The sequence below is a fragment of the Typha angustifolia genome, chromosome 15 (genome assembly GCF_048772165.1).
Source record: "Typha angustifolia cultivar Huaian chromosome 15, ASM4877216v1, whole genome shotgun sequence".
Classification (NCBI taxonomy): domain Eukaryota; kingdom Viridiplantae; phylum Streptophyta; class Magnoliopsida; order Poales; family Typhaceae; genus Typha; species Typha angustifolia.
This window is the reverse complement of record NC_133253.1, coordinates 7,034,845-7,059,329: the sequence shown is the minus strand read 5'-3', so window position 1 is coordinate 7,059,329 and position 24,485 is coordinate 7,034,845. Positions and strand designations below refer to the sequence as shown.

Sequence of the window (24,485 nt, the reverse complement as noted above, 5' to 3'; positions counted from 1 at the left end):
AATTAGTTAGCTTATTGATAGAGATATAATAATATTCATTACTCTTATAAAATACAAGCTAATATAAGGATGACATAAATAATATAGTTATTTACCAACTTAATTATAATAAAAAACATTATTGTCAATGAACTATATTTAAATTTAAGCATTCGTTTCTTATAAAGAAAAATCTTAATAGAGTGTCATCTCCGTTACTGGCATTTACATATATCGTTTGGTTGAAATCGAAAAAGTCAAAGTTATTTTGATCAAATATATTTAATCCTCTACTAAAAAAGAAAGAAATAAATAAATCTTGCTCTACCCATTGTTATAGAAGAGCTGCTGGTATTCGAAACGATCGAGTCGTCTCTTACTGACGTCTCGGAGGGCGACAGCGTTGACTAATCCTTTCTTCTTCTTCTGGAAGAGAAGAGACGTGGCTCTCTCCATCAACTTCCCAACAAATTAAAGAGAAATTTAATAGTCACATGAGTTTATTAAATCCAATACAAGAGGAAAAGTCCTCCAAAATAGCTGAGAGAAGGAAAAAAGAAGTAGGCCGCCGGCAGCCGGTGATGGGGAAGGGAACCGTAGCAGTAGTTCCCGGGTAGGTTGATCCAAGGATTTAGGGGAATAGAAAGTGAAATACTGTGGCTTGACTAAGCCCAAATACTATTATAAAATGAATTTGGCGTAGAAATTTGATTATATGACCCTTAGGAATCCAATACTTTTCTGGAACATCGTCCACCAAATACTAAAGAATATAGATATCTTTTTGTTTCTTTCTCCTTTTCCCCCTTGCCATTAATTATATCTTCCACCTGCATGCCTTCCAGGAAGCAACACCAAAGAATTATAGACAAACTGCACGACAACTCCAACCATTAATATATGACGATGTATAAGAGTCTCATGCCATGCAAACTTCTCCTTCCCATGTCCTCCTAACTCCTCTCCATAATTTGGTATCTAATTGATAACAATTAATGTTACAGATGGAGACTCCAGCTAAGCCTAAGAAGGAGCCCATCAAGGTGGTGTACATCTCCACTCCCTTGATGCTCACCGCCAGCAGCGCCGCCGAGTTCCGGTCTCTCGTGCAACGGTTCACCGGCCAAGATTCTGACGTCGCTGATCAAACGAACCCGACGAGGTCGCCGGTGGTCGCCGGCAAGGATTGTTCTTTTAAGAGCGTGTATGATGGAAGAAGATTTTGAGATGCTTGAGGAGGACTTGATCACCTCACAGTTTTATAAGCATGAGTTGTGGGATTAATGAGTAGTAGTTGTAGGGTTTGGTGAAGTATGAAGCTTCTTATGGTTAATATTGATCATTTAACTTTTATATTGTTAATATATATATATATATATATATGCTTATATATGTTGGTAGCTAATGATACACTTGGGTTTTTTTATTAATGGTGATAGATGCATGCATGGCTTCTATATATCATAGCCAAGAGGCCCAAGATGCATGATAAGTTTATGGACATACATAACATATTTCAAGGTCTGATTACATGCATCGCATTAATATATATATATATATATATAGAGAGAGAGAGAGAGAGAGAGAGAGAGAGAGAGAGAACCTAGATCTATGTAAAAGATAAAAAGGATTCCTTTGAATTTGAGTTCACTATATATACATTTTTTTAGAATAAGTGGGCTGAGCCTGGTTGTATTATTTTTTTAGAAATAGAGAATAAGAGAGAGACTCACAAGGAGGTGATGCAAATTAAGTTCACTATATTATTCAGTTAAAGTATAATTAGCAACTATAACATTAACTTACTTTTCTAATCCGAAACGGCCTAAGTAGCTGGGCCTCTAGATGGATCATTTGATTTGGGGTCATGACTTTTAGAATATAAGAGATAAATATCATTATTCTATAACAACTTGAGGTTTTTAAAGTAGATAGTGAATTAATATAGTATCAGAACTTATGTCATCGGTTTTATAATAGTTTAAGTATTGTTTGATTAGTGTATAAATTTTAAACGAGAATAAAAAATAGTTTATGTATATTTTGGTTAGGAAAGATGTGTGAGAATTAATTTTATCACATGACCCTCTCACACATAATTTAAAGTCATTAATGTTGAAACACACACATAAGCATATTTATAGAGAGAGTGATGTTTAAGTGTAATTTATAAATATAAAATAGTTAATTTATAAATAAGAGAGACTTATTCACTAATTAAGTACCGTCTTAAATTTTTAAAGTAGTTACTGAGTTAATAATAATCGTATAAAAAGGTATTATATCTCGTATTGTAAATGAAATATTTGTGGGTTGCATTAAGGAGAAGAAAGATGAATAGCAAGTATAGAGAAATTATTATAATCAATTTGGACTTCTTCTTTAATGGCCAATTTGTTAGGTACTGTACTTAGGACCAGGTTGAAGGGACTTCCAGCAAACTAGGTAGGTTTATGACCCTAATTGTTTGGTTAAGTAGTAATTAAACCCTAAAATGAGTTCTTGGGCTTGGCCCAGTTTGCTATTTGTCAAAAGTAATGTTGTTGTAGTGGTAATCTATAGATTGGATTAATTAATCAAGTGACAGCAAATGCAAATACCATCAGACCTTTGATTGAGACAAGATTAATGCTGACCAGTAACTTGAGAATGATATAAACCTAAACTACATATATTTATAAAAAAACCCTCTAATATATAATATCATTAACATGAAGAAAGTACTGTATATACCTTTTAGAATAAATGAAAAAAGAGATATTTTATCTCATTGGCAGCTATATCACAATTCAATATGTAGGATAAATATTTTCCATCCAAAAAAACTTGGAAAATCTAATCTCTGTTTTATATAAAGTCACTATGCTCTTTTAAAAATACCATTTCATTAGTTAAATCTAATTAATCATAATTAAAACATAATTATTCTGCTCTTGCATGCATTAATAAAAATAATTTGAAAGCTGCCCAATAATTCACCCTGTACTAGTAGTGTACTACCACAGCCAACCTGCCAGTTGTTTCCCTCTGCCAGATGTCTGTCCCCTTCCTACTGGGGGGAGGGGGAGGGGGAGGGGGAGGGGGAGGGGGAAGATTGCAAGTTTTAAGGCCCTAGAGACATTGGTTTTAGACACATTATACAATATAAAAAAGTTTTGTCTTGTAAAGCACTCTTTAGATCTTTGTTCTAGAGCCAGGATATTTCTGCAAGTGGACCATTTAACAAATCATTTCAAACTAGTCTATTAAATAAAAACGTTGTACTTATAAGACTATGAATCAATCAGTATTTTATTTACTTATAAGATAAATTATTAAGACATTTGTTTTAACGATACGCCGCCGAAACATGCTCGAAGCCATCTCGCTACTTTTCAAATCAATTGTACCATTGAGTCATCAACCGAGCTGAGCTATTAAGGGAACCAAATTTTTTTTTCATAATAATTATTTAGAGTTAGAGTCGATCTTATGACCTCCTTAGTAATAGGTACTATAATAATTAGCTAGGTATAAGGTAATCACATTTTCTTTCGAACTAAATACCGTCGAGATATACTCAAAATCGTATTGCTGCTCTTTAAGTCAATCGTACCTTCGAATCATCAATCGAGCCGAGTTGTTAAACCAAATTACTAAACCACCAAATATTTTTTTCCCTAATAATTATTCAATATTAGAGTTGATCTCGGGATCTCCTTAGTCATATATACTATAACAATTAGCTAGGTATAAAATAACCACACCCTTCCTTGAACTAAATACCGTTGAGATATGCTCAAAATCGAGTCATCAACCGAACCGAACGGTTAAATCAAGCTATTAAGCCACAAAATATTTTTTTTAAATAATTATTTAGGTGCGCCGTAGGACTAAGACATGGATCAATTTTAGTACTAATTTACTGACGTAAAGTTTTTTGGCATTTAATTTGGAGTGCGAGTAAGTCAGAGGAGCAGCAGCAGCAGAGTGGTCCAAAAACTTAAAAGCTGTCTCTTACCCTTTCTTTCACTTTCCCCCTCCACCTTATTTCTTTCTTAATATGGTGCTATATGGCTCAAATATGGCAAGCTAAGGTCACACAGCTCCAAGAATATTATAAGCTAGCTCATCGCAGGCTGACACGTACCACCTTTTACTGCCCACTAGCTTAGGGGTCTAGTCCTACTGCAAGGAGACAAAGAGTCCTTGCTAATACTATCGACGATTCTAGTGCCATTTACAGATTCCCTGCAGCCACTATATGTTGGTGTCTGTCCGACCGCCTTCAAATTAAGACAAAGTACATGAAAGATTACGAGAATACCTTCGATAATCACGTCTAGAAGTAGATGGAAACTAAGGATATTTTATTTTTATTTATTTTTCGTCATCTTCCCCCAGATGGTTTTATAGTACAAATCTAACCTCGGATATTTTTTTACACATAATCACTAAAATAAATTAGTTAAAAATCAAGGTGTTAAATACAAATTTTTATTAAAAAATTAAATACACACTCACTCACATAATGACTCTATTAGACATAATCTCTTTCAAGATCTAATCCTGTATAAAGATAAAAGTTACATAAAGATTTTACTCTGTCGTACAGTCGTACTCTCTCAGTTCATATCCTTGATGGAGTAGGATAACTATTCGTTGCCCCATCAAAATATATCCCGTTTCGTATCTCTTAGATATGCTTTTGGTGCGTTGCATGTGCACATCGAGCATTTAACAAATAAAATCATAGTTCGTATATATATATTATTGCTCGAAGATCTGGCTCATCGTAGGCTGACACGTACCACCTTTAAAAATTAAATTTCTTTTTTATCAAGACTAAATAAGCCCCGACTCTTTCTTGATACTGAGCCATTTAACCTCACTAAGTTCATCCAAGCCAACCGCACTACGTATTCATCAACTGAATTGAGCTGTTGAGCCAAATTACTTCTATGGCCTCTTTGATCATAGAAAAAAGTACTTGCCAACTCTATTAAAAAATTGTGATAATTTAGCAGGGAGATACTTATAATCAACTCTAACAAATAATGTTGTAACACTAATTACTATAATTTAAACTAATTATATATTAGAAAGCATAATCAGACAACAACAATAAAAGGCATCATAGTAAGGGGGAAGTTTTGACTACTACTCTCCCAGATCGACTAGCAAACATCCCCATAAAAAACTAAAGATAAAAATAATACGTGGAACTGGGGTTATACGATTTTCCACCAATCAGAGAGGGGGAATTTCTTCACGCCAATCATTTAGTCGGTTCGGACGTGGAACAGGACGTGCGTCCGTACACCATTTTAATTATACTTGAATCGAATACGAGAAAAACTTAGGTTTAGAGCTGACATGGGCATTATATATATATATATATATGCTCTTTCTAATATAATCTCATTATTCTATTCCAGTATCTAATTGCCTAATTAGCATTCATTTCAGACTATTTATAAAGATTGTGCTCCTTTGATGAAGCTCAGCGATGTGCTCTATAGATATGGAACTCAAAATACCAATAAAATTTTTATTAAGAAGTTAAATAATATATCTTCTGGATGTTTTTATTACCTATAACTCTTAAACCGAGAAGAATATTCATATAGTTTTTTGAACAAAAAAATATTATACAAACCCGTAAATAAATAAAAAATTTAGTTCACAAAGGTGTGTGTAATATGATTATGTGGTGTATATCATCATCCTTTGTTTGCCATTGTGATCATGTAAAAGTTCAAGTCATCAATTCTTCCTCAGAACACTACTGTCAAAGAATTATAGTTGCTTTGTAATATTAATCAATATCATTTACTTTTTCGCACCACTACTTATGACGGCATAGAGATAAAGTTAATACTTATATTTTTAGCTAAGATTTTTATTAAAAAGATAAAATAAAAAAACTATGTGAATAGTAATTTATTTCGCACACATTTCTTTCATCTCTTTATATTTAGGCTCTAACGTTGAGTATATTGTTAAATAATAAATATTATAAGTGATGTTAACATTGCCCCCGCTTAGATAGGCATGAGAATATTATAATTATCATACAACTAAAAATAGATACGGTTACAAAGATATGTTGCTAGAAGTAATAAATTGTATTAGTTTAAGGTGCAAATGGACAAAAGTACATATTGTTTTTGAGAACGCGTAAAAACCAAAGCAAATGTGAAACCATGTAATGAGGTACACGTGTACGACTTTGATGGGCCCTCGTTGTTTTCCATCACCGCAGTTCACCTACATCATCAAATCTCGGCAGAGTAAGGCTAGCTGACACGTGTCCTAAACCCATTCGTAAGGTGACACGTATCCGCGAGATATTTTCCGACGAGCGAGATATTTTGGCTTCGTCCTAATGGAATACACGTGTCGTGTTGTGGACCAATCTAGCAGCATCTGACGCACGAGAAGCGATTTCTGGATCAAAGGGAACAAGGGAACGGGATCACGACACGTGTCCTCCATGGAGGGAAATTGTGACACGTGTTAGATTAGAGGACGGTATAAGGTAGAGAAAAGTAATATCCGGTGTCCCCTCGTCTTCGTTTCACCCGGGTAAAGCGGAAGCCGGTTTTGGAGAGTCGCGAGACAGATCCCAGCGTCCATTCCGACCCCCGTAAAACTGTTCCGGCAGAACACGGGACGCGGATACGGCTATATAAATCCTTAAAACCCCCAAACTTTTCGTCTTCGCTTCGGACATAGCCCATAGGAGAGAAACAGAGAAAGAGAGAGAGAGAGAGAGAGTAGGATGATTGAAGGAAATCATCGGAACAACAGCAACAACAGCAGCAGCAATGGCGAGAACTTTGGGATCATGGACGAGCAAGTGTTGATGCTGGTCTTCCGCCGTCTCAATTGGGACCCACATGCTCTCTCCGTGGCCGCCTGCGTCAGCCGCCGCCTCCGTGCCGTCGCCGAGCGTTTGCTCTGGCGGGAGCTCTGCATCTCCCGCTCCCCCCGCATGGTGTCCGCCCTCACGGCCGGGTTCTCCCCCCCGGGCCGCGTCGGCGGCGGTTGGCACGCGCTCGCCAAGCTCCTCCTCTTCTGCTGCGGCGGGCAAAGTTCTCGCCTTTTTACTCTCAGTGCACCCACCACGGGCCATTTTGTTCCCGTCTCCCGGTTCTCGAAGACGTCGGGGCGCAGCTTCCTCCCCAGGCGTTGCTGGGGCGACCTGCTTTACGTCAGCGACCCGTGTGAGCATTCCGTCATGGGCGAAGACAACGATCTCGGGTCATTCCGCGGAGTGTTCGCCGGGTTCATACGGTCCCGCACCCGAGCCTGCCTCGTCGGCCGGCAGGCCGAGTTGGAAGCCCGGGTACGCTGCCCCTATTGCGGGGCGAGGGTCTGGAGCATGACCGCGGCCGGACTCGTCCCCAAGAGCGCGGCGCGGCGCCTCGGTTCCCACGATGGGGGTCTCGAGTATTTCGTATGCGTCAAGGGGCATCTTCATGGCAGCTGCTGGCTCGCACATCTCTCGAGCGATGACGGCGACGGCAACGGCGACGGCGATGAAGATGACGTCGATGAAGACGATGATGATTGTAGCGTTGAATGGTAAGTCAAGAGGAGAGACTCTGTCGTGTTGTCTACTTGTGTTGTATTGTATTTTTACTGTATAATTGTATTGTATTGTGTTGTATTGTACTGCTTGAAATACTACTCCGGGAATTGGCTTGTGTTTAATTTTGCCCCCCCCCCCCCCCCCCCCCCCCCCCTTGTTTGTACACACCGTTGCAGTTGCTACTAGTTTTAAATAAATCTAATTAATGAGCCTTATCTGCTAACCATTTGATCCTAAACTCGATAGTTTATGATTTAATTATACTAACCTGGAACGAGTTTGATTATAAATTTGGCTCTATCCTGTTTTGGAGACTGACTCGTTTGCCAAATTTTATCTCCCATCCCCCCTCTTTACAGCCGCTAGTTATTAGTCTCCCTTTTCCTTCTCCTTATCCATATCCTTATCCTCGTACTCATCGATACTTTTGTTAGAAATTTTGGATCCGAAGGTGCTTCCTTTATTGGTGCAATGTTGCAGGTACTGTCACTCTCCATGTCTGAAGGGTAGGTACTTAGTGAGAAGATCTTTCATTTTTTTATTTTATTTTTTATTTTTTTGTTGAGTTTGGAGTTGTTAGGTGAGATGTTACTTATTTATTTGTCATTACTCAAAGCTATTTGTTTCCTCCCTGGTATATTGTACTTCATAAGCATTAATTGTTTTAATAAACAGTCGGCTGGGGTTTGAGTATGTTTGGTTTGCCTGTGAACAAGATGCCTTGTTTGATGGTCATAGAGGAGATGAATGGGAAGGTACCTTTTTTCTCTAGTAATTTTTTTTAATCTATTATTTCTAGTTATTTTGATTATTAATCTTGGATATTTGTCTGTTAGTTTTGCAATGGTGGCAAAGCCTGAATCCTCCTCAAAAGTAAGAAACATGAGGTACAAGTTTTGACCTATTCATTTACCTGGGACTTCACCTGAAACTTGTGAAGCTGAATTCTGAAGATTGAAGACCAATTTCGGAATAAGAATTCTCTCAACTGGGAGAGTAGGCAAAATTTGGGAAACTTTGGAGAGTTCATTGCTTGGGCTTAAGTGGAACTGATTCAGAGCATTGATTCTGTCCTGTAGAACTTTTCTGGTGAGAGGAATGTAGCATATAATCTTTGGTTTTCACTATCTTGCAAACTGAGAAGGATGTAAAATATTCTGTTCCTGGATAAAGTTTATCATATGATATCTTACTGATGTGATCTGGGCTGAGTCTGAGCCTCAGTTAGCCCGGATCGGCGAGTTGGTTGAGTCTATCTAATTTTTTTTTAATTCAAAAGACAAAAGGAAAAAGAAAAGAAAGAGATAAATCTAACCCTCACTTTTGCTCAGGGCTCATGGATTCACCGTCTACAGGGCGAGACACGGCACTAGCTGCATTAACCCTGCATAAGATTTCAGACCTGAGCCAGGATTCTCTTAGTGGGTCGATCTTGACCTAGTCTATTCCAGCGAGCCCGAAGCACCTGGTTTGCATCACATACTTCTCTAATGTGAAAGATACACATCAAAGTTACCATAAATTAATTGCAAAGTCCTGAGTTGCCTCTGCGAGTTTTTGAACTACAGTATTATGTTTACTACAAATATTTCAGTCACACAACAAGAGGAGGGAGTGAAAGAGTATTATTTCACCAGAGAACTGGAACGTGAGATTTGCGAATTTTAAATTGAATGGTTGATACTAGACTAGCAAGGTTCCAACCATAATTGTTACGGCTTCTCCCTGAATCCGTACCCTCTGAGTCTTCTCTTCCAATTGTAAGTGCAATACTCCACCTCTTGGAGAAGCCTGAAGGGATGAAAAGAATAATGTGAAAAAAATTACAGCAGATGTAGCAATAGGAGATGAGAAATAAAGACAAATATTCTGTTTCCTGGAGTGAATTTACTTGAAGTTGGCACAAAGCAGGACGAGAGACCACACCTGGTAAGCTACAAGGGTTTTTTTTTCCAGCTTTTTACTCCAATAGGGTGTCAAGGCACAATGCGCGCTACCACACACAGGATCCTACCAGAAGAGCATACATAAGAGAGAGAAATACTTGTTTTATATCTATGCTAATATACATTGATAAGAAGAATCTTTCCACGAACATAAGACAAGATAATCTATTTTGCTGTCATCTAAAGTAAACCAATAAATGAGATAGAAGAGTGTTAACTCTGGCATTGACGTTCTTCTCCTGATTATTTTCTCTCCAATGAGTTTAAACCTGTTAAGGCAGTGGCATAACAAAAGGAAAAGCCAACAGTCCAGTTATACCTCTCTTTTGCTGTTTTATGTTGTCTGAAATGGCGTTAATAGCTCTTATCTTTGACGATATGGAAAGGAGTATCTTAAGGCAAGGTTCCACCAATGGCATTTCATTTTTAGTTTCACATCTCGTAAGACAATCATAATTATCTGAAAAAAAATTGGATAGTTGCATGCAGTAGAATTTGTACATGAGAGCACAAAATGGACAGTGCCAATAGAGCAAAAGTACCAAAAGTATATTTGCAAACTGACAGACTCATTGATCCGGTCCTAGACATTTTTGTTTGATGATGTTTTTACACCATAGATGAATCAATCCATGACATCTGCTGTAAAATTTAACAGGCATGTCCTGTAGATATAAAGTAACAATACGTCCACAACAAAGCACTCCTAAAATGTAAACCAACTTTGGAAGAGGCACAAAATGGATTATGGGAATACCTCGTTGACTCCTAACTTTGGGCAGAAGAAACGAGTGAAAAAATCAAATCCAGATCCAGCAGGAGCTAGTCCTGTAAAAATAACTCCTCGTCCAGGACATTTTTCTAGCTCAGCAAAGTTTGGATGTATATCGGCAACTTCTTTTCCTGAAGAAAGTTCTACCTGAAGAGCAATAAAAGCAGCTTCTTCAGTTTAGTTAAATGAGAATCCCTATAAATGTCCAGAGAAAAACTAATTGAAGAAGCAACTGGAGATAAGAAAAGAGGTACTCAAATGACAACCTTATTTTTTATTATGACATGAGCTCCCCGTTAATATGTGATAGTTCTAATTCGGCAAATCATGTATATTCAAGTAAAAGGCATAAAAATTATAGACTTTCTGCTTTTCTTTCTGACTGGAAGTAGAATACTAGGAATGTTACAAGTACATATCATCAATCTAACCAACTAATGAAGATTGGAGATTATGAGAAGAGAATGTACAATGAGATCAGCAGCAGTAGCTGTTTTCTGGATGCTTATGACAGAAGCACCATTCAGAGTTTCAGGAACTGATAGAATCTCAGTGGAGTTGCATTCTACAACTGGAATCATAGGAAAATCCAACTCAATGGAGAATTTCTCCTCGCCGTCTGCTGCAAAGTCTGAGGTTTCTAGATGATTTACTCCAAGGATCTTTTTAGCTATTAGAACTCCAGATAGCGTAACAAACTCAATTTTGTCACTTTTAACAAGACCAGATGTGAGAAGAAAATGTGCTGCTGCTATTGTTCCATGCCCACAAAGATTCACCTGTAACAGTAGATAATATGCACGTCAAAACACTTTCTCCACACATTGAAGGTGCAGGAATCAATCAAAATCAGTATGCACTGATAAATCAATAAAAGAGTAGTGTTATAAGTTTATAATTGTAAGTCTTTTTTTTACTGAAGTACGAACGGTACAATATAAATAGATAAACAAAAATCTATGTAATAGCAATTACGCCAATCAGGATCCGGCCGATAGACCTATAGCCATTCTTCCCATACATATCTGCAGGTATTGATCCAATGAGCCATTTGCTTATACCAATTGTACTACTAATTGCGCAAGAATTTAATCAAATCTAAGTTTAAGAATGAGTCAATTACTCTAATAATACTATATCAGAATAAAGAATCGGCAATTGGCACATAACAGGCTAAAATTTACCAAACTTAAGCTACTGCTTAGAACATATGAATGGCTAGGATATTAGATATGCGGAAATGTGTATATAACACCCTAAATTAAGTGATTTTGTGGTTCAAAAACCCCACGTTTTTACTATCTTCAAATCACTATTTGTCTTCTCCATCAAATATGAAAAAAAAAACCACAATCAGGGTAAATTTAAGCTTAATATAGGGTCATATGTGCAAATTCTCCTTAGAAGTAAAGGCAACCATCAAATGGGCAAATAGAATAACTAACCTCAGCAACGGGGGTGAACCATCGAAGATGGAACCTTGCGCTAGAATCACCACCGCCGGGATCCGAATCGACGGGCGAGATCGCACGAGCCAGGAAAGCGGTCTCGGAGATGTTGAACTCCTTGGCAACCGATTGCATCCATTGCTCATCCACTCCCCCCTCGTCTTCCAAGTAGCAGACGGCGGCCGGATTGCCCTTGAAAGGCGTGTCCGTGAATGCATCTATCTGAGCTCCAGAAGAAAAGAAGAAGAAAAAGAAACCGCTTACATCAAATCAAAAGATATTTCAAGGATCTTTTCACCAAAAAAAAAAGAGATCGGAAAGGAGAAGAGTCCTCTGACCACGGCGTACTTGACTGCTCGTTTTGCCATTAATGGGACGAATGAAGCCGCGAGAGTGGGGAAGAGCAGTCGGAGCTAAGAAAGAAGATAGTAGAAATTTGAGGAGAGTTTGACTATTTTAAGTCAATCACGTCTCTAATTCATCCCGAATCTAGTAGTGTCGTAGAACTGCTAAATTATAATATCACTTTTCGTTCAACGACTTTGGTAAAAATTAGAAACTATTTTTATATAAATTATTAAACTAGATTTTTAATTTAATAATTTACGTGAAAATTTCTTCCCCTAAAACTTAGTAGTATAATTAATGATTTTTAATCTTATCACATAAGTCTTGCAACTCACCTAATCTTAGACATTAAGTTTTAAAGTGTATTAGAAGTATAAAAAATAAAAAAAAATTAATTAAATTTTGACTCCAATAATGCATCACTAGGCCGGGCCCCCTACTCCATTAGATATGTTGGAAAAAAGAAATTAAAATTTTAACTAACTAATTAGATTAAGTTTAAAGAAATTAAATCGGTTTAGAATCTAATATTTAAAAGAATTATCGTAGAGATTTATTTAAGGAGATGAAAGGATAGAGAAGGAAAAGGGATACGTTTTTGTCTATCAATTAAGTTAATCAAACGTTAAAATTTATATATATATATATATATATATATATATATGTTTGCTCTCAGATACTTAAAGGAGACCACATATTGTATATAGGTTCGAAAATCCTACTTTTCTCTTCCGAACAAGGAGCCAAATTATTATTTGAATGCAGGAAAGCAATCTATTGAGTAGCACATCAGGTGTAAAAAGAAAGCAAAAAAAAAAAAAATGTCATCTAAGGCATTTTTCTGAAGCCTAAACAGGTAGGTAGTTCACTGAAAATAGAAGTGCATTTATTAATTTATATGAGCAGAGTCTACACAGTCTCCCTGATGATTCTATCAAACAAGATGGAATCAAAAGAAGGGTATAAGTAAGCAAAATACTAGTCCACAAATCCATAGCTCAGCCACTGTGAAGGTGGCGCAACAATACAAAAGATGCACTCTCATCAGAGGGTTCAGATTTGGTCCAAAATCACCTCACCACCAGAAACTTTGAACTCAGAAGGGACCTTCTCAACATTAAGAACCTTTATCTGACCATCAACAACATATGCCGACCATCTGCAGCACAGGCGTAAAGTTTCAGCATATCATTTACCTAAAGGATATCAAGAAATTATAACTAAGATACCATCATGTCACAGTTTGTTACTTGGAAAAAAGAATACTACTCACATTGTCAGTGCATTTCAAATAAAGGTTGTGCTGTTAATGAAAAAAAAAAAAAACTACCATTTTATCGCCTGAGCCACCACATTCGAACAAGTATGCCTAGGCTAAGTTTACACACCCCTCTCAATATTTTTTTTTTCATGTTTCAGTATATAGGTTAATCATATCATCCAAACTTGTCGGTGGTGTTGCTAGATTTCTGGATTCTGGCTACTGTAGTTCTCAGTCTATAGTATAAACTTAACATATAGTGAAGCAATATGTGAAGGGAAGGAAATAGAAGAGAAAACAAGAAGATAGGAGAGGAACGGAGCTTCACACCTTCACCCTCATCAATGATTTCACACCTTTTTCACTAAAGATTGCAATAAAAAAACTTCATACTTCTATCTTCTTGCTTTCTCTTCCATCTCCTTCCCTCCACTACATTTTGCATCATATAATTCTTTTATTTGTTTATGTTGAATAGTCTGCATTTCTAGCTTCAGTGAGGCAACTATCTAGCATCTGGCTATAACTTCCCTCATCACGCACAAATATTGTAACAATCTTTTAAAACCTTGATCGAATGCCTAACCCAGCAGCCATACCTGCCTATTTAATTCACATAATTGGTACTGCACAACCTCAACAACCCACTGCAGACAAGCAACTTTATATAACATTGACATGTAGATCTGAATGATCTTAAAAGTTGACACTAAAAAGTTTTCGAGCGTATTGGTGAAATCCAACATTTCCCTGATATCAGCCAAAATTTGATTCTAAAATTTGTTAATTTCTATTACATGAACCGCTGAAGGCAGATCAACATGCTCCTTTTCACATGAACCACTGAAGGCAGATCAACATGCTCCTCCTTTCAACTGATCGTCCATTTCATAAAATTGTTAGAAGCTTTTCCTCATTTTAGGGTGCCCTAAAACAATGGTAAATCCAAATTCCCCAAAATTAGCTAAATTTAATACTGGAAACTACAGAAATATTTTCAGATGAATCTTCAAATTTAGATTATTTCCCTTAAAATAGTCCACATATTCAGAAATTTCCTTAAGTTCTTCAAAAAATGTTCTTTGGGTTTAAAATTGACAAAAAATTATATATTTTTCTACACTTAGGTAACATTTGATTGCCGTTTAAGGAAAAAAAAATCTAATTAGTAATTCTCATTTCTTATTTTTAAAATTGTACCTCTAATCTGATTTTGGGTAATAGGGTGTTTGGTTATAAACTAGAATAGTTGTGCAATAATTATTTTTGACGTGACATAAAGTTGAGCTAAAAGTAGAAATAAGAAGTGAGAATAGCTTTTGCCTTATGTGAATTGATGGAAATACCTTTAGTAGTGAGAATTACTTTTGATTTGACATATAAATTCAAATTCAAAGTGTTTCTTATTCTAATTTTTGAGGAATCTCATAAATTGATCAAAATACCTTTCAGATAAGGATGTAGTACATCAAAATAATATTCTATAATTAATCTTCACATCAAAAAATGTCTATTGTATGAGCTTTGATTTGCAATGCGGACGTATACATATGCGATGCTTGCTTATAGGTACCTAATGCCTATATATATGTCAGCAATGCATATATATAAAATATCAATACTTGTCTATATGGTTGTAATACTTACCTCTATGTAAGCAGTGCAACTTCGTAGATACGAAATGCCTATTTTGTCATTACTTAACGTGTTAGGTACAAAATAATAAGCTTCTAGTAATGAAATGATAGGTCCCATTGTTTGGCCTTATCAAGAGTAAAATAGGTAAAGCCAATTTGAGCCTAAACTCATTCTAAATAGGGCAAAAAACTAGTTTAGCCCAAATTTCCGCTCAATAAAAGTCCCTGCTCAATTTTAATCATATTTTTGGAATAAGATAGACAGGTGAGAGGAAAGAAGAAAATAAATTTTAACACGACATGTGAAATAATTTTACTCAAATCAAGGGTAAAATAGTAATGGGGCTTACGTATGGAATAAGATTCAAAACAGATGCTAGAATGTATCTAATCTAATTTAGGGATAATCATATGTTGTGGTAACAAATCTAGAATAATGTTAATTAATCCATATTAACTATTAAGAGGTCCCCTAACCAGCAATATAATGGGGCCTTAGAGCTATCTGAAATTTGCAACAAAATTTTCATGAAAATCGGTGAAAGGTGCAAAATACTATATTTTAACCCTCTGCCTGAAGACATAAATATAGTAATTCTTTTGGTATGTTTTGTTGACAGTGAGGGTTAATGCATGTAATCCCCATTAATGGTGTTCCACCTCATCTGCATGGCATGTGCCATGACATGCTGACTAGAATGGGACAGCAACAAAAAGAAAAACCATCCTTGGGTTCCCTGTTTCTTGCTTTGTTCCACAGCTTCAACCTAGTATATAAGAATGAACCACCTAAGTTCATAGATCTACTCATGTGACTTATTGCCAATAACCAGACAAACAACCTAAACCCTAAAGCGAGACAATTATAAGATACATGTTTACACAATCCCATTTCAAATGTTCAATTCATTAGTTAATTAGAAAAGAGGTCTTGAGAGATCATATTTATCCATCTCAACTGCGACAGAGAAAAGTATGGTCAAACAGTGATGCGTAAGATGTCACCAAAGAAAGCAGAGATGTTCAAAGCAATAAAGAACATAATATTATTTCATCAGAAATAAAGCAATTAAGGGCGTAACGCAGTTGGTAAACTAGGACCCCATTAAATAATGAATATCTATTTGTATGTAACTTCAATACTGAAACTATGATCAAATTAAGGTTAGCATAAGAAAGTGATAATATACATACTATACTCATTGCTAATGTCAACTTAATTTGTATCAAGGAGCATAAATAGTACGCTATCAAAAATTGAGAAGTTTCCTATAAGAATCACTAGTGACTTAATATTAATAACATTACTAAATGAATAATTGCTGATATATAATAATGGCATGTCCATGCATAACTTTAAAAAAACATGCTGAATAGAGAGGGAAAAGCAATACAAAAGGATACAAGTGAACTGCATTAACCTTTGAGAACGATGCCCAAGCAAAGCAGCCGAGAGATCCAAATCCAATTCCAAGCTCTTGTGGAAACTTGCATCAAAGTCGCCATAAAATTCAATCTAAATAGGTCAAGTACAAGGTTATTGTGTGAGTTTGCTTGGAACAAGTATTGTTCAAGATGGCATCAAAATACAAAGTTGTTCAGAAAAATAAACCACATGCATATACAATGTGAGCTCTGGAGAAAGTTAAACTATAAATGCTTCAAACTATAATTCAAGGATTGTTGTGCCGGTCACTCGTTGGCACAATACGGCGTGGTACGTACTAGCAGTGCCGGCTCCATGCCACGTGGGATGTGCGCATGGCAATCTTTGCTATGATTCACTACCTAACTAGTATCCTCACAAGAGTACATGGTAGATAATCGTTCTTTAGAAACAGTAAAACTTGGATCTTATGGCACGTAGCTATATGTATGGCATGCTATAAGGAAAAGAATAAGTCCTCACAGATTCCTTAGCCTGTAGTTTCTCTGCCCATCCATTCATAACATATGGATCATTTACAGAGACACAGATAACAGAATCTATCCCTTTCGCTTTGAACTTATCAATGTTGTTCTTGTAGCTAGGCACATGCTGTGCTGAACAAACGCCAGTAAAGGCACCCTGAAACAGTTATTAGAGTAAAAATAGTTAAACCAAAAGATTAACTGAGAGAAAATAAGAACACTAAAACTCAAGTCCATATGAAAAAAGAAGACTACAATGTGAAAAAAAAACTCTTGAGACTCTTTTTGAGAAGATAGATGAAGGAAAAAAGTGGAAACAGATAATCCTCATCACTTGATAGAGAGTTCACCTACAACTAAGGTGCACTGCGGAATATGGAAGATTGTTCCTGGTATAGATTAGGAGCATGAACCAAGTAAAAGAACCAACTATAATTAAGCCTCCACTGATATCAGGGGCCATCTCTTTTTTGCTTTGGCTTCTTGGTGGTGAATCCATCTAATGCTTCTAAGTTATATGCCTCCATGTGATTCATACTTTAAGTGTGCTTCCTCGACGTTCTAATCTTCCTCAGGTAAACATCATTATGAATACATGATATGATCACATTCCTACCATATAGGTGGTAGACGCCATTAGCTCGGTTTTCCAAATCATCAGCATCATAGCACTTCAACTCACTAATATAAAAAAAAAGAAAACTAAGAGACCATGTGCCATAATCTACTGGATGAACACAAATTTTGGAGGCTGATTCAACTAAGACAATCCAAACCCGGAAACTGGAGGCTATAAATTTAGCTCCAATCAAATCCCAAGCCTTGATAATACCAGACTAGCAACTAAACATTTATCAAAACTTAAAATTCCAGAATTCTACATATATAAAAAAAAATCAGGTACTAGAACTCATTTATTAGTCAATAAATATAACAAAAAAAAAAGAAGAACCTTGAACTCAGTTTCTGGTCAAAAATATCTACATATGGGTGCTGACATATTCCCAGAAATCACCGAACAAAGATATCATTTTATCCAACTGATGAACTTACGGGCAAACCAAAGATGACGACTTTTTTCCCGTGGAAGATATCTTTGAGCGGCGTGGTGGAGAACTTGGAAGCGACGCCTTCATCCCAGCTGCGCGCCTTCTGGAGCGCGACTCCCGAGGCAGACGAGACGATGTCAGACCCCACCGTCAACGATGCGAAGGCCCTCCGGAGAGCCATCGCCGCCGACGCCGAACCCTTCGCCCTCATTAACGCCGACGCCGAACCCTTCGCCCTCATTAACGCCGACGCCATCACTTCTTTTTACTCTTCTCTTTCCTTGTCCTGGGGTTTCGAGAGTTCGAGAGCGGTCTGCCAGATCCCTATCCAAGATAATAGGGGTAAAAGTGCAAATGGGCCGAGCCATAGTCCATAGATGGGGCCTTGTATGGACCGGTGGTGCAAATATGGGTAGTGCTTTAATCATTTAAGCCCTGAAACTTTCTTTTATTACCTTGAAAACACCTCAATTTCACACTAGCAACCCTAGCTTTGCCTCCCTCCCTCTCCTTGTAATAAAGACTAGCTTCGACCCCGTCGTTAGTCCACTCCAACTCCAACGGTCTTCTAAAAGACCAAAACAAGAGCAAGCGAAGGAGATGAGGCAAGATGCCTTCGAGATTGAAGAGGGAGGACTGCCCTCGCACCAAGCACGACTCCATCTTCTCCGCCTGGAAGGTTCTCTTATCCCTTTTGGATTAAATTGTCACTTAATCCTACTGTTTCATAGTGTTTTCCTAGTTCGCTTGCTCATACAAATTCTATCTCACAAAAGTTTCAACTTTTTTTTTTGGGCATAGATTCTTGTTGGGCCATCTGATTGGGAGGACCACGCCACCGGGAAGGAAGGAGTGCAAAGGTATAGAGTCCATAATCTTCCTGCAAATAGTTCTTGCCCAGGTATCTACGAATTAGGCGTTGCCTTAACATTCGCCGATGAATGTCGTAAAGCTCGTAAACATGATCTGGATGACATTGTTGTGGTTTACATTGGGCAAGCCGACAACGTTAAATCGAGGCTCCAGCACTACGGTCGGACGGGATCGCATTTGGATTGCGGGAGTTCATTTGTTTTTTCTGGTGAAAATAAAAATACCTGTTTTAAGACAGGATTCGGGTTATTTAGAGAGATTTTTGCAAAGGGTTACTCGCTCGCGTTCAGATGGGCTCCGGTAAGTCCTATTTTTAACCTTGAATATCTTCTTTGACTACGGTGTGACAATTGAATGCTGTGAAATAACAATGTTTTGTACTTATGGGTGACGAGGCATAGGTATTATCTTCTAGGAATGAAACATATTACAAGAACAATGGCAGAACACAAGTAAAGAACGAAACATCTGAGCTCTTCTTGGTTGTAGTTTAAGTCTAAGTTTGAGTATCAACAATTTTAGTTTGACCTGATCATGAGATCCTTGGGCACTTCAATAATTATTAATTTTCTTACAGCAATAAGACACCCAATCTTTCTTATTCATCAACGTCTTGTTGACCCTCCCTTGCTGAATCTTAAGGAAAAACTTCGCTACATTCTTCATGATGTAAAAGGACCAAATGTTCTAATGAATACCCCAGTTGCAATTTTGGCTTGCCTGCTATTGAGCTAATTGAGAAGCATTATATTGATAGAAAGATGAGACGTACTCCACAAATGAAAATTAGCTGGTTTTAAGAATTAGAACACTTCCTTTTGAATTTGATTTGAACAATAAATACTAGTTACTTAGGAACACATCTACAAATTCTATGGGAAGATTTTCTGGCTAACAGGTCATGACGAACTTGTATCAGTTTGCAAAAGCATAGTTCTAATACTTCAGTTCCTTATCATGCCTCATGACATGTCTATCTGTTTACATATGCATATAGGTATTTTTAATTTACATATATATTTCTGTATGTATGTAAATTCATATCTAGGTGATTATGTGCATTTTATATAAGCAGAAACTTAATGTTTCTATTTTCTAAGAAATAACTAATGAAGTTGTTCTAGTATATGAAGTTATGAACGACAAGATGGGGCCCTAAGATGTTGGTTTCACAATTTTGGTCACCTTCTATTTATAGAAAACACTATGGTACTATAATTCAGATCAAGAACTTCTACACCACAAGTCAGGAGCAGGTTATTGTTCTATACTTGTATTATGGATAATGTGGTAATATGACTAGTACTTTCATTTTGTTGAACAATATTATATGCTAATATTGGTTCTAACCTTTTGATCTCCTTCCCGTGTCCAAAGAGAACTACATATGCTTATTGCTGGTCTTTAGTGTAAAGTTGTCTGCATAAATTGTCCTGTTTTACAGTCTTATTGAGGATTTCTTCCTTGCAACTCCCTTACATAGCTGTCAACTCAGTCTCAACTATGACAACTTTTTCTTTATGATGCCACCATTTTTCTTTATTGCCCATATATTTAGCTTGTCAAAATAGGTTTTGCCTTAGTTATTCACTTATTTGGCTTATCAATTTGATGGCAGTTTTCTTCTTTTTTTGATGGATTTCAATATTATATATATTAGTGTGGTCTATGTCACCACCTAATGGTCTCTCCACTCTTTATCATTTTGGAAGATGTATTATACGTATGCATTCCTAGCATTGTTAAGTACTTTCTAGTTTATATATTTGAATCTTTTAAGGGGCCTTGTTTTGTCTTATGTTGATCAAATTTATGTATTTGTGTTTTCTACATTTTTCAATGAGATTAGATAATCAATTCAACACTAGTCTTGTAAGATTCATCAATTAATATATGGAACAACACTATAATTGACACTAAATCGCTAGGAGAAAAATTGCATATATTTTGCACTTTTGCTTTGTCGCCTTAAATGTATTAATATCTTTCGTAATCAAATTATGAGAATCATACTACTAGTACGCACACAATCTTTGATTTTGTAAGATTTTGGTAACATGCAATGTTTTGAAAGACGGTCACAAGTTACGGGTGGTCACCCACTGCATAGTGTCTAGGTTGAAAATAGGTGCTAAGACGGTCTATCATATTTAATATATAAAAAATTAAAAATAATTATATATGATATATAATATATACTAATATAGCTAAAAATCACTAGAGCAACAAAATTAATACCAAGATTACACGTAGCTAATAATTTGGAATCATAACTAATTATTTTTCTGCTTTAACAATTACGAAAATCATAACAGACAAAGAAAATTGGAAAATCCCCAGACTACCCTTCTACTACTCCATCTCAGCTACCTACTTACCATCTATTTACGACAACATAGAGGGGGCCAAAAGTCAAAACATTGGGAAAACAAGAAAAATAGGGGTGTGTAGAGAGCGAGAGATGAGAGGCGAGAGGAGTGCGTACTCATTATGTAGGGCGGCGGGTGCTCCGCCCGCCTTTCAATACTTGGGCAACATGACATCTTTAACGTTGCTTTATTTATTTTTAAGCATGTCTATTTTTATAGGTTTTTGTCGTTCTTAATTTTAAAATCTCATAGAACTAATAAACATCAACAGATGAGTGACAAAAAAGAAGCTGTAAAGGCAGAGACTCAGCTGCTCGGAGTTTTTGATTATGCATGGAATAGATTGCAAAATGGTTATTGTCGCCGTGAAGAAATTATCCTAAGGTTAGATAATGCAGTCACCAGCCGAAAAACATCTTTACTTGGCAAACTACACCGGTGGAAGCATATAACATTTGGTGGAAAAGTAGGAATCAAAATCAGTGGAAATGGATCACACAGCACATCAGGATCATCTAATGGCATGCAGAATTTTCTTCCTCGAGTTCGCAAATTTATTAACTACAGGCCTCAGTTAGTTCAAGCGGGTAATAAGCACAATGGGGATCATGATATGTGTGGAATACCCACTGACAGCCTAAGTGTCTGCAAAAATAGATCGGTCTGTGGAGATCATAGAGATGAAAAAATTACATTAAATGACTCAACAATTCACGAAGCAACTGCAAAAGAATCTTCCGCTGCATGTGGTGTAACCTTGGAAGACGGTTCATCTTGTTTGGCAATCCCAGTTCAGGGAAGGAAGAGATGTGAGTTGCACAAAGGTAGAAGAAAAGTCAAACCTAAACCGAAAGTGTTGTCTGATAGTAAACCATTCAATGGATTGGAGAATTCAAGTATACGATCTCAATGCCAAGTAATGGAGAAGACAGAAGAAATGCATGGCTTTGATAACAAACTCAATATATGTGGAGTTGAAACAACCTATGGAATATGCAGAAGAAGGCCTGTTGCAGAAAGAAAAAGGTGTGAGGAGCATAAGGGAATGAGGACCACAGGTTCTAGATTTACACAAGGAAGTGGAAGCCCGAGAGCTGCAGCTTCACCATCTATTTGCGGCGCTGCTACACTCGACGGTTCACTTTGCATGAACGCAGCAGTCACAGGAAGGAAGAGATGTGCCCAGCATAAAGGTAGAAGGGCTGGATAGCTTCCTTGCACACCTAGAAAATGGTACATCAGAGAAGGATTCTAATCTTCAACGACCAAGTTCAGTGTGCCAGTACTCCAGTTGTATATCGTCTATTAGTTGAGCTATTTAATCTGTAACCTGTGTTTGTTGAAATAAAAGATAGTAATGTTTGCTATGAGATTAATGTTCTCCGTATGCTAGATAGCATCCAAGACCCATTATTACTCATCAAGTTTGAATGCTTTGGCAAGTGTTTTCTAGGCAAATTCTTTATGCTCGATTGTAGTAACAACGTTCCAGTGTGCCGTCTTAAGAAAATTCTGTGTCTCAACATGTGCATTTTCTTATTCTGTGTCATATGAACAGGTTACTGTTTGAAGCCCGTAAATATTTTGATTGTAAAATTAATGAGTGAAAAAGTTTCTTGGTTGCACATGCAGGACCAAGAACATGAGTATAATGTTGCTTTATAAGTCTACTAGCCAATGTCTGACTTTTAAAGACTAGAGAAGTTCTGAAGAGTTTGCACTGGCAATTTGCAGATGCTTGGTGGACAAATTTATGGATAATTTTGGCATAATTCTCTTGAAAGTGATTATGGTTGGTTTAGAAAGAACAAGCAGGATTTTTTTTTTAGCACTACACCTCTATGTGGTTTGACTCAATTGCATGAATCTCTTTGTGCATTTAAACTTAAGCACTTAGCTTTCTGTGGTTTTGATTAAAACAAAGTTGTTACCTTTTCTATTATATTTGATTATATCACATGTTTACTTTAAAAAATTTTATTAGATAAAATTTTAAGTATTAGATAAGCTTTCCAACACAGTTAAGATAATATTAATTAAATTTTAGATGACAAAAGTATAATAAAAATATATATTTATTAGATATATTTATCATATTTTTATCATCTAAAATCATATTAGCATTATTTTAGATATTTTAAAAAATGTATATAATTCTCTACAACATTATCTCTAAAGAAAATTTAACCTCTTTCTTCAACCATCATCTTCCCTCCTAGTCCTAGGGGATCAAACGCTTCATTTAAAGCATAGGGGTGAAAATGTAATTAAAAAAAAACCAACGGTCGTCGATTGCATAGATATATATATATAAGACCTCAACGGATATTTCCTTCTTCTCAATCCCCGATTCCCTAATCAAACCACATGAACATTTCCCTTCTCCACCAGCAATCCCTTCCCATCGCTCTCGGAGCAAGGAAACGGAGAAGAGCCTCCATTTTCCCGTCGAAATCGCCATTTTTAAAGCTCGCTTCCTCCCTCGCAGCGATTTCTCTCCGCGACCTCTCTCCTCCGCCGCCGCTTGACCTCCTCCTCGACCACTGCTGCCGCCGTTTGATCTCCTTCTCCGGCGAGAGAAGGAGACGGCGGCCGTGGAATCGCGGCGGATTGGTCGGGCTTCTCGTCTCTTTGGCGGCGGCTTTGGGGGTCTCGCTGCTAAGGGAAAGCTCGGAGAAGGGTTTGCGGATTAGGGTTCTGGCGGCGGGGATGCTAGGGTTGAAAAATGGGGCTTGGAGAAGAGGGGATTTGGGGGCTTTTCTTTTGGGTTTTGCTTGCTGCCTCTTGATCTGGAACTGGAAGGGGATGTTCCGGAAGAGAGCTCGCTGCTGGAGATTGCGTTTTTGGTAAATTAAATTTCTTTGGAATTTTTTTTTTTTTGAATCCATTTCTGGTGCAGAATTATGCAACAAAAAAGAAAAAATTATTAGTTAAATTATAAATTGTGCCCCATTTATTTACGTCTAAAATCAAATAATCTCCAACTTTTATTTGTATCACATGTTAACTTTTCCATCCATTAACTGAGAGAGCATAATCTTTTCTTCTTCTTTTTTCAAATTAGTACAGAGAATATAGTAAATATTATAATATCAGAGATAAATTATCTATATCTTATTCTTTAAATTTAAAAGAAAGTACACTTTTAAAAATATCAAATCTTAGCTATAAATCTCTTTAAATATATGATCATAGAAGAAGATTTTCGATCATCTTTAAAATATGAGTAGAAGTTTCTATTTACTCAAATGATTACTAATATCATAGAAATATTGTGGTAATTTAAATATAAAAATTTAGGAGTAGTTTGATTTTA

The 24,485-nt window shown here is 36.7% G+C and overlaps 4 protein-coding genes across 7 annotated transcripts; 2 read left to right on the top strand and 2 right to left on the bottom strand.

Annotated features, from left to right (window-relative positions):
• Nucleotides 1–6,403: 6,403 nt before the first annotated feature.
• LOC140779752 (EID1-like F-box protein 3) lies at nt 6,404–9,022 on the top strand. Of its 2 annotated transcripts, XR_012107395.1 has the most exons (4): nt 6,404–7,548; nt 8,231–8,310; nt 8,392–8,644; nt 8,887–9,022. XR_012107395.1 is itself a non-coding variant. In XM_073124994.1 (3 exons), exons 1-3 carry the CDS (start codon nt 6,743–6,745, stop codon nt 8,430–8,432), a joined length of 927 nt encoding a protein of 308 aa, XP_072981095.1. In that variant the 5' UTR covers nt 6,404–6,742; the 3' UTR covers nt 8,433–8,797. The 2 variants fall into 2 exon arrangements, 1 of the variants encoding a protein (XP_072981095.1); XM_073124994.1 differs by lacking the exon at nt 8,887–9,022 and having other exon boundaries at nt 8,392–8,797.
• Nucleotides 9,023–9,056: 34 nt separating this feature from the next.
• Nucleotides 9,057–12,208, bottom strand: LOC140779753 (uncharacterized). Its single transcript, XM_073124995.1, has 6 exons — nt 12,060–12,208; nt 11,719–11,943; nt 10,744–11,052; nt 10,259–10,420; nt 9,482–9,565; nt 9,057–9,346 (listed from the first exon to the last, which is right to left on the bottom strand). Exons 1-6 carry the CDS (start codon nt 12,087–12,089, stop codon nt 9,239–9,241), a joined length of 918 nt encoding a protein of 305 aa, XP_072981096.1. The 5' UTR covers nt 12,090–12,208; the 3' UTR covers nt 9,057–9,238.
• Nucleotides 12,209–12,933: 725 nt separating this feature from the next.
• LOC140779754 (peroxiredoxin-2F, mitochondrial) lies at nt 12,934–18,296 on the bottom strand. 2 transcript variants are annotated; one of them, XM_073124997.1, is made up of 5 exons: nt 18,182–18,296; nt 17,932–18,151; nt 16,877–17,035; nt 16,389–16,483; nt 12,934–13,228 (listed from the first exon to the last, which is right to left on the bottom strand). In XM_073124997.1, coding segments are annotated over exons 1-5 (582 nt in total). In that variant the 5' UTR covers nt 18,184–18,296; the 3' UTR covers nt 12,934–13,122. The 2 variants fall into 2 exon arrangements, with proteins under 2 accessions (XP_072981098.1, XP_072981097.1); XM_073124996.1 differs by having other exon boundaries at nt 17,932–18,183.
• Nucleotides 18,297–18,428: 132 nt separating this feature from the next.
• LOC140779751 (protein EFFECTOR OF TRANSCRIPTION 2-like) lies at nt 18,429–22,688 on the top strand. 2 transcript variants are annotated; one of them, XM_073124992.1, is made up of 4 exons: nt 18,429–18,606; nt 18,729–18,828; nt 18,928–19,100; nt 21,441–22,688. In XM_073124992.1, exons 1-4 carry the CDS (start codon nt 18,538–18,540, stop codon nt 22,377–22,379), a joined length of 1,281 nt encoding a protein of 426 aa, XP_072981093.1. In that variant the 5' UTR covers nt 18,429–18,537; the 3' UTR covers nt 22,380–22,688. The 2 variants fall into 2 exon arrangements, with proteins under 2 accessions (XP_072981093.1, XP_072981092.1); XM_073124991.1 differs by having other exon boundaries at nt 18,430–18,606; nt 18,729–19,100; nt 21,441–22,687.
• The last annotated feature ends 1,797 nt before the right edge of the window (nt 22,689–24,485 follow it).

Excerpts from the sequence above, each read along its gene's own strand:
- LOC140779753 (XM_073124995.1), bottom strand. The coding sequence starts at position 12,089 with ATGGCAAAACGAGCAGTCAAGTACGCCGTG. Across the intron at positions 10,421-10,743 it reads CTACTGCTGCTGATCTCATT|GTAGAACTTTCTTCAGGAAA; the intron begins GTACATTCTCTT and ends ATTGCTCTTCAG. Across the intron at positions 9,347-9,481 it reads AAACCCTTGTAGCTTACCAG|GCTTCTCCAAGAGGTGGAGT; the intron begins GTGTGGTCTCTC and ends TCATCCCTTCAG.
- LOC140779751 (XM_073124991.1), top strand. The coding sequence starts at position 18,538 with ATGCCTTCGAGATTGAAGAGGGAGGACTGCCCTCGCACCAAGCACGAC. Across the intron at positions 18,607-18,728 it reads CCATCTTCTCCGCCTGGAAG|ATTCTTGTTGGGCCATCTGA; the intron begins GTTCTCTTATCC and ends TTTTGGGCATAG. Across the intron at positions 19,101-21,440 it reads TCGCGTTCAGATGGGCTCCG|ATGAGTGACAAAAAAGAAGC; the intron begins GTAAGTCCTATT and ends AAACATCAACAG.
- LOC140779754 (XM_073124996.1), bottom strand. The coding sequence starts at position 18,183 with ATGGCGTCGGCGTTAATGAGGGCGAAGGGTTCGGCGTCGGCGTTAATG. Across the intron at positions 17,036-17,931 it reads TCGTCATCTTTGGTTTGCCC|GGTGCCTTTACTGGCGTTTG; the intron begins GTAAGTTCATCA and ends TAACTGTTTCAG. Across the intron at positions 13,229-16,388 it reads CTTGGGCATCGTTCTCAAAG|ATGGTCGGCATATGTTGTTG; the intron begins GTTAATGCAGTT and ends CCTGTGCTGCAG.
- LOC140779752 (XM_073124994.1), top strand. The coding sequence starts at position 6,743 with ATGATTGAAGGAAATCATCGGAACAACAGCAACAACAGCAGCAGCAAT. Across the intron at positions 7,549-8,230 it reads GATGATTGTAGCGTTGAATG|TCGGCTGGGGTTTGAGTATG; the intron begins GTAAGTCAAGAG and ends TTTAATAAACAG. Across the intron at positions 8,311-8,391 it reads TAGAGGAGATGAATGGGAAG|TTTTGCAATGGTGGCAAAGC; the intron begins GTACCTTTTTTC and ends TTTGTCTGTTAG.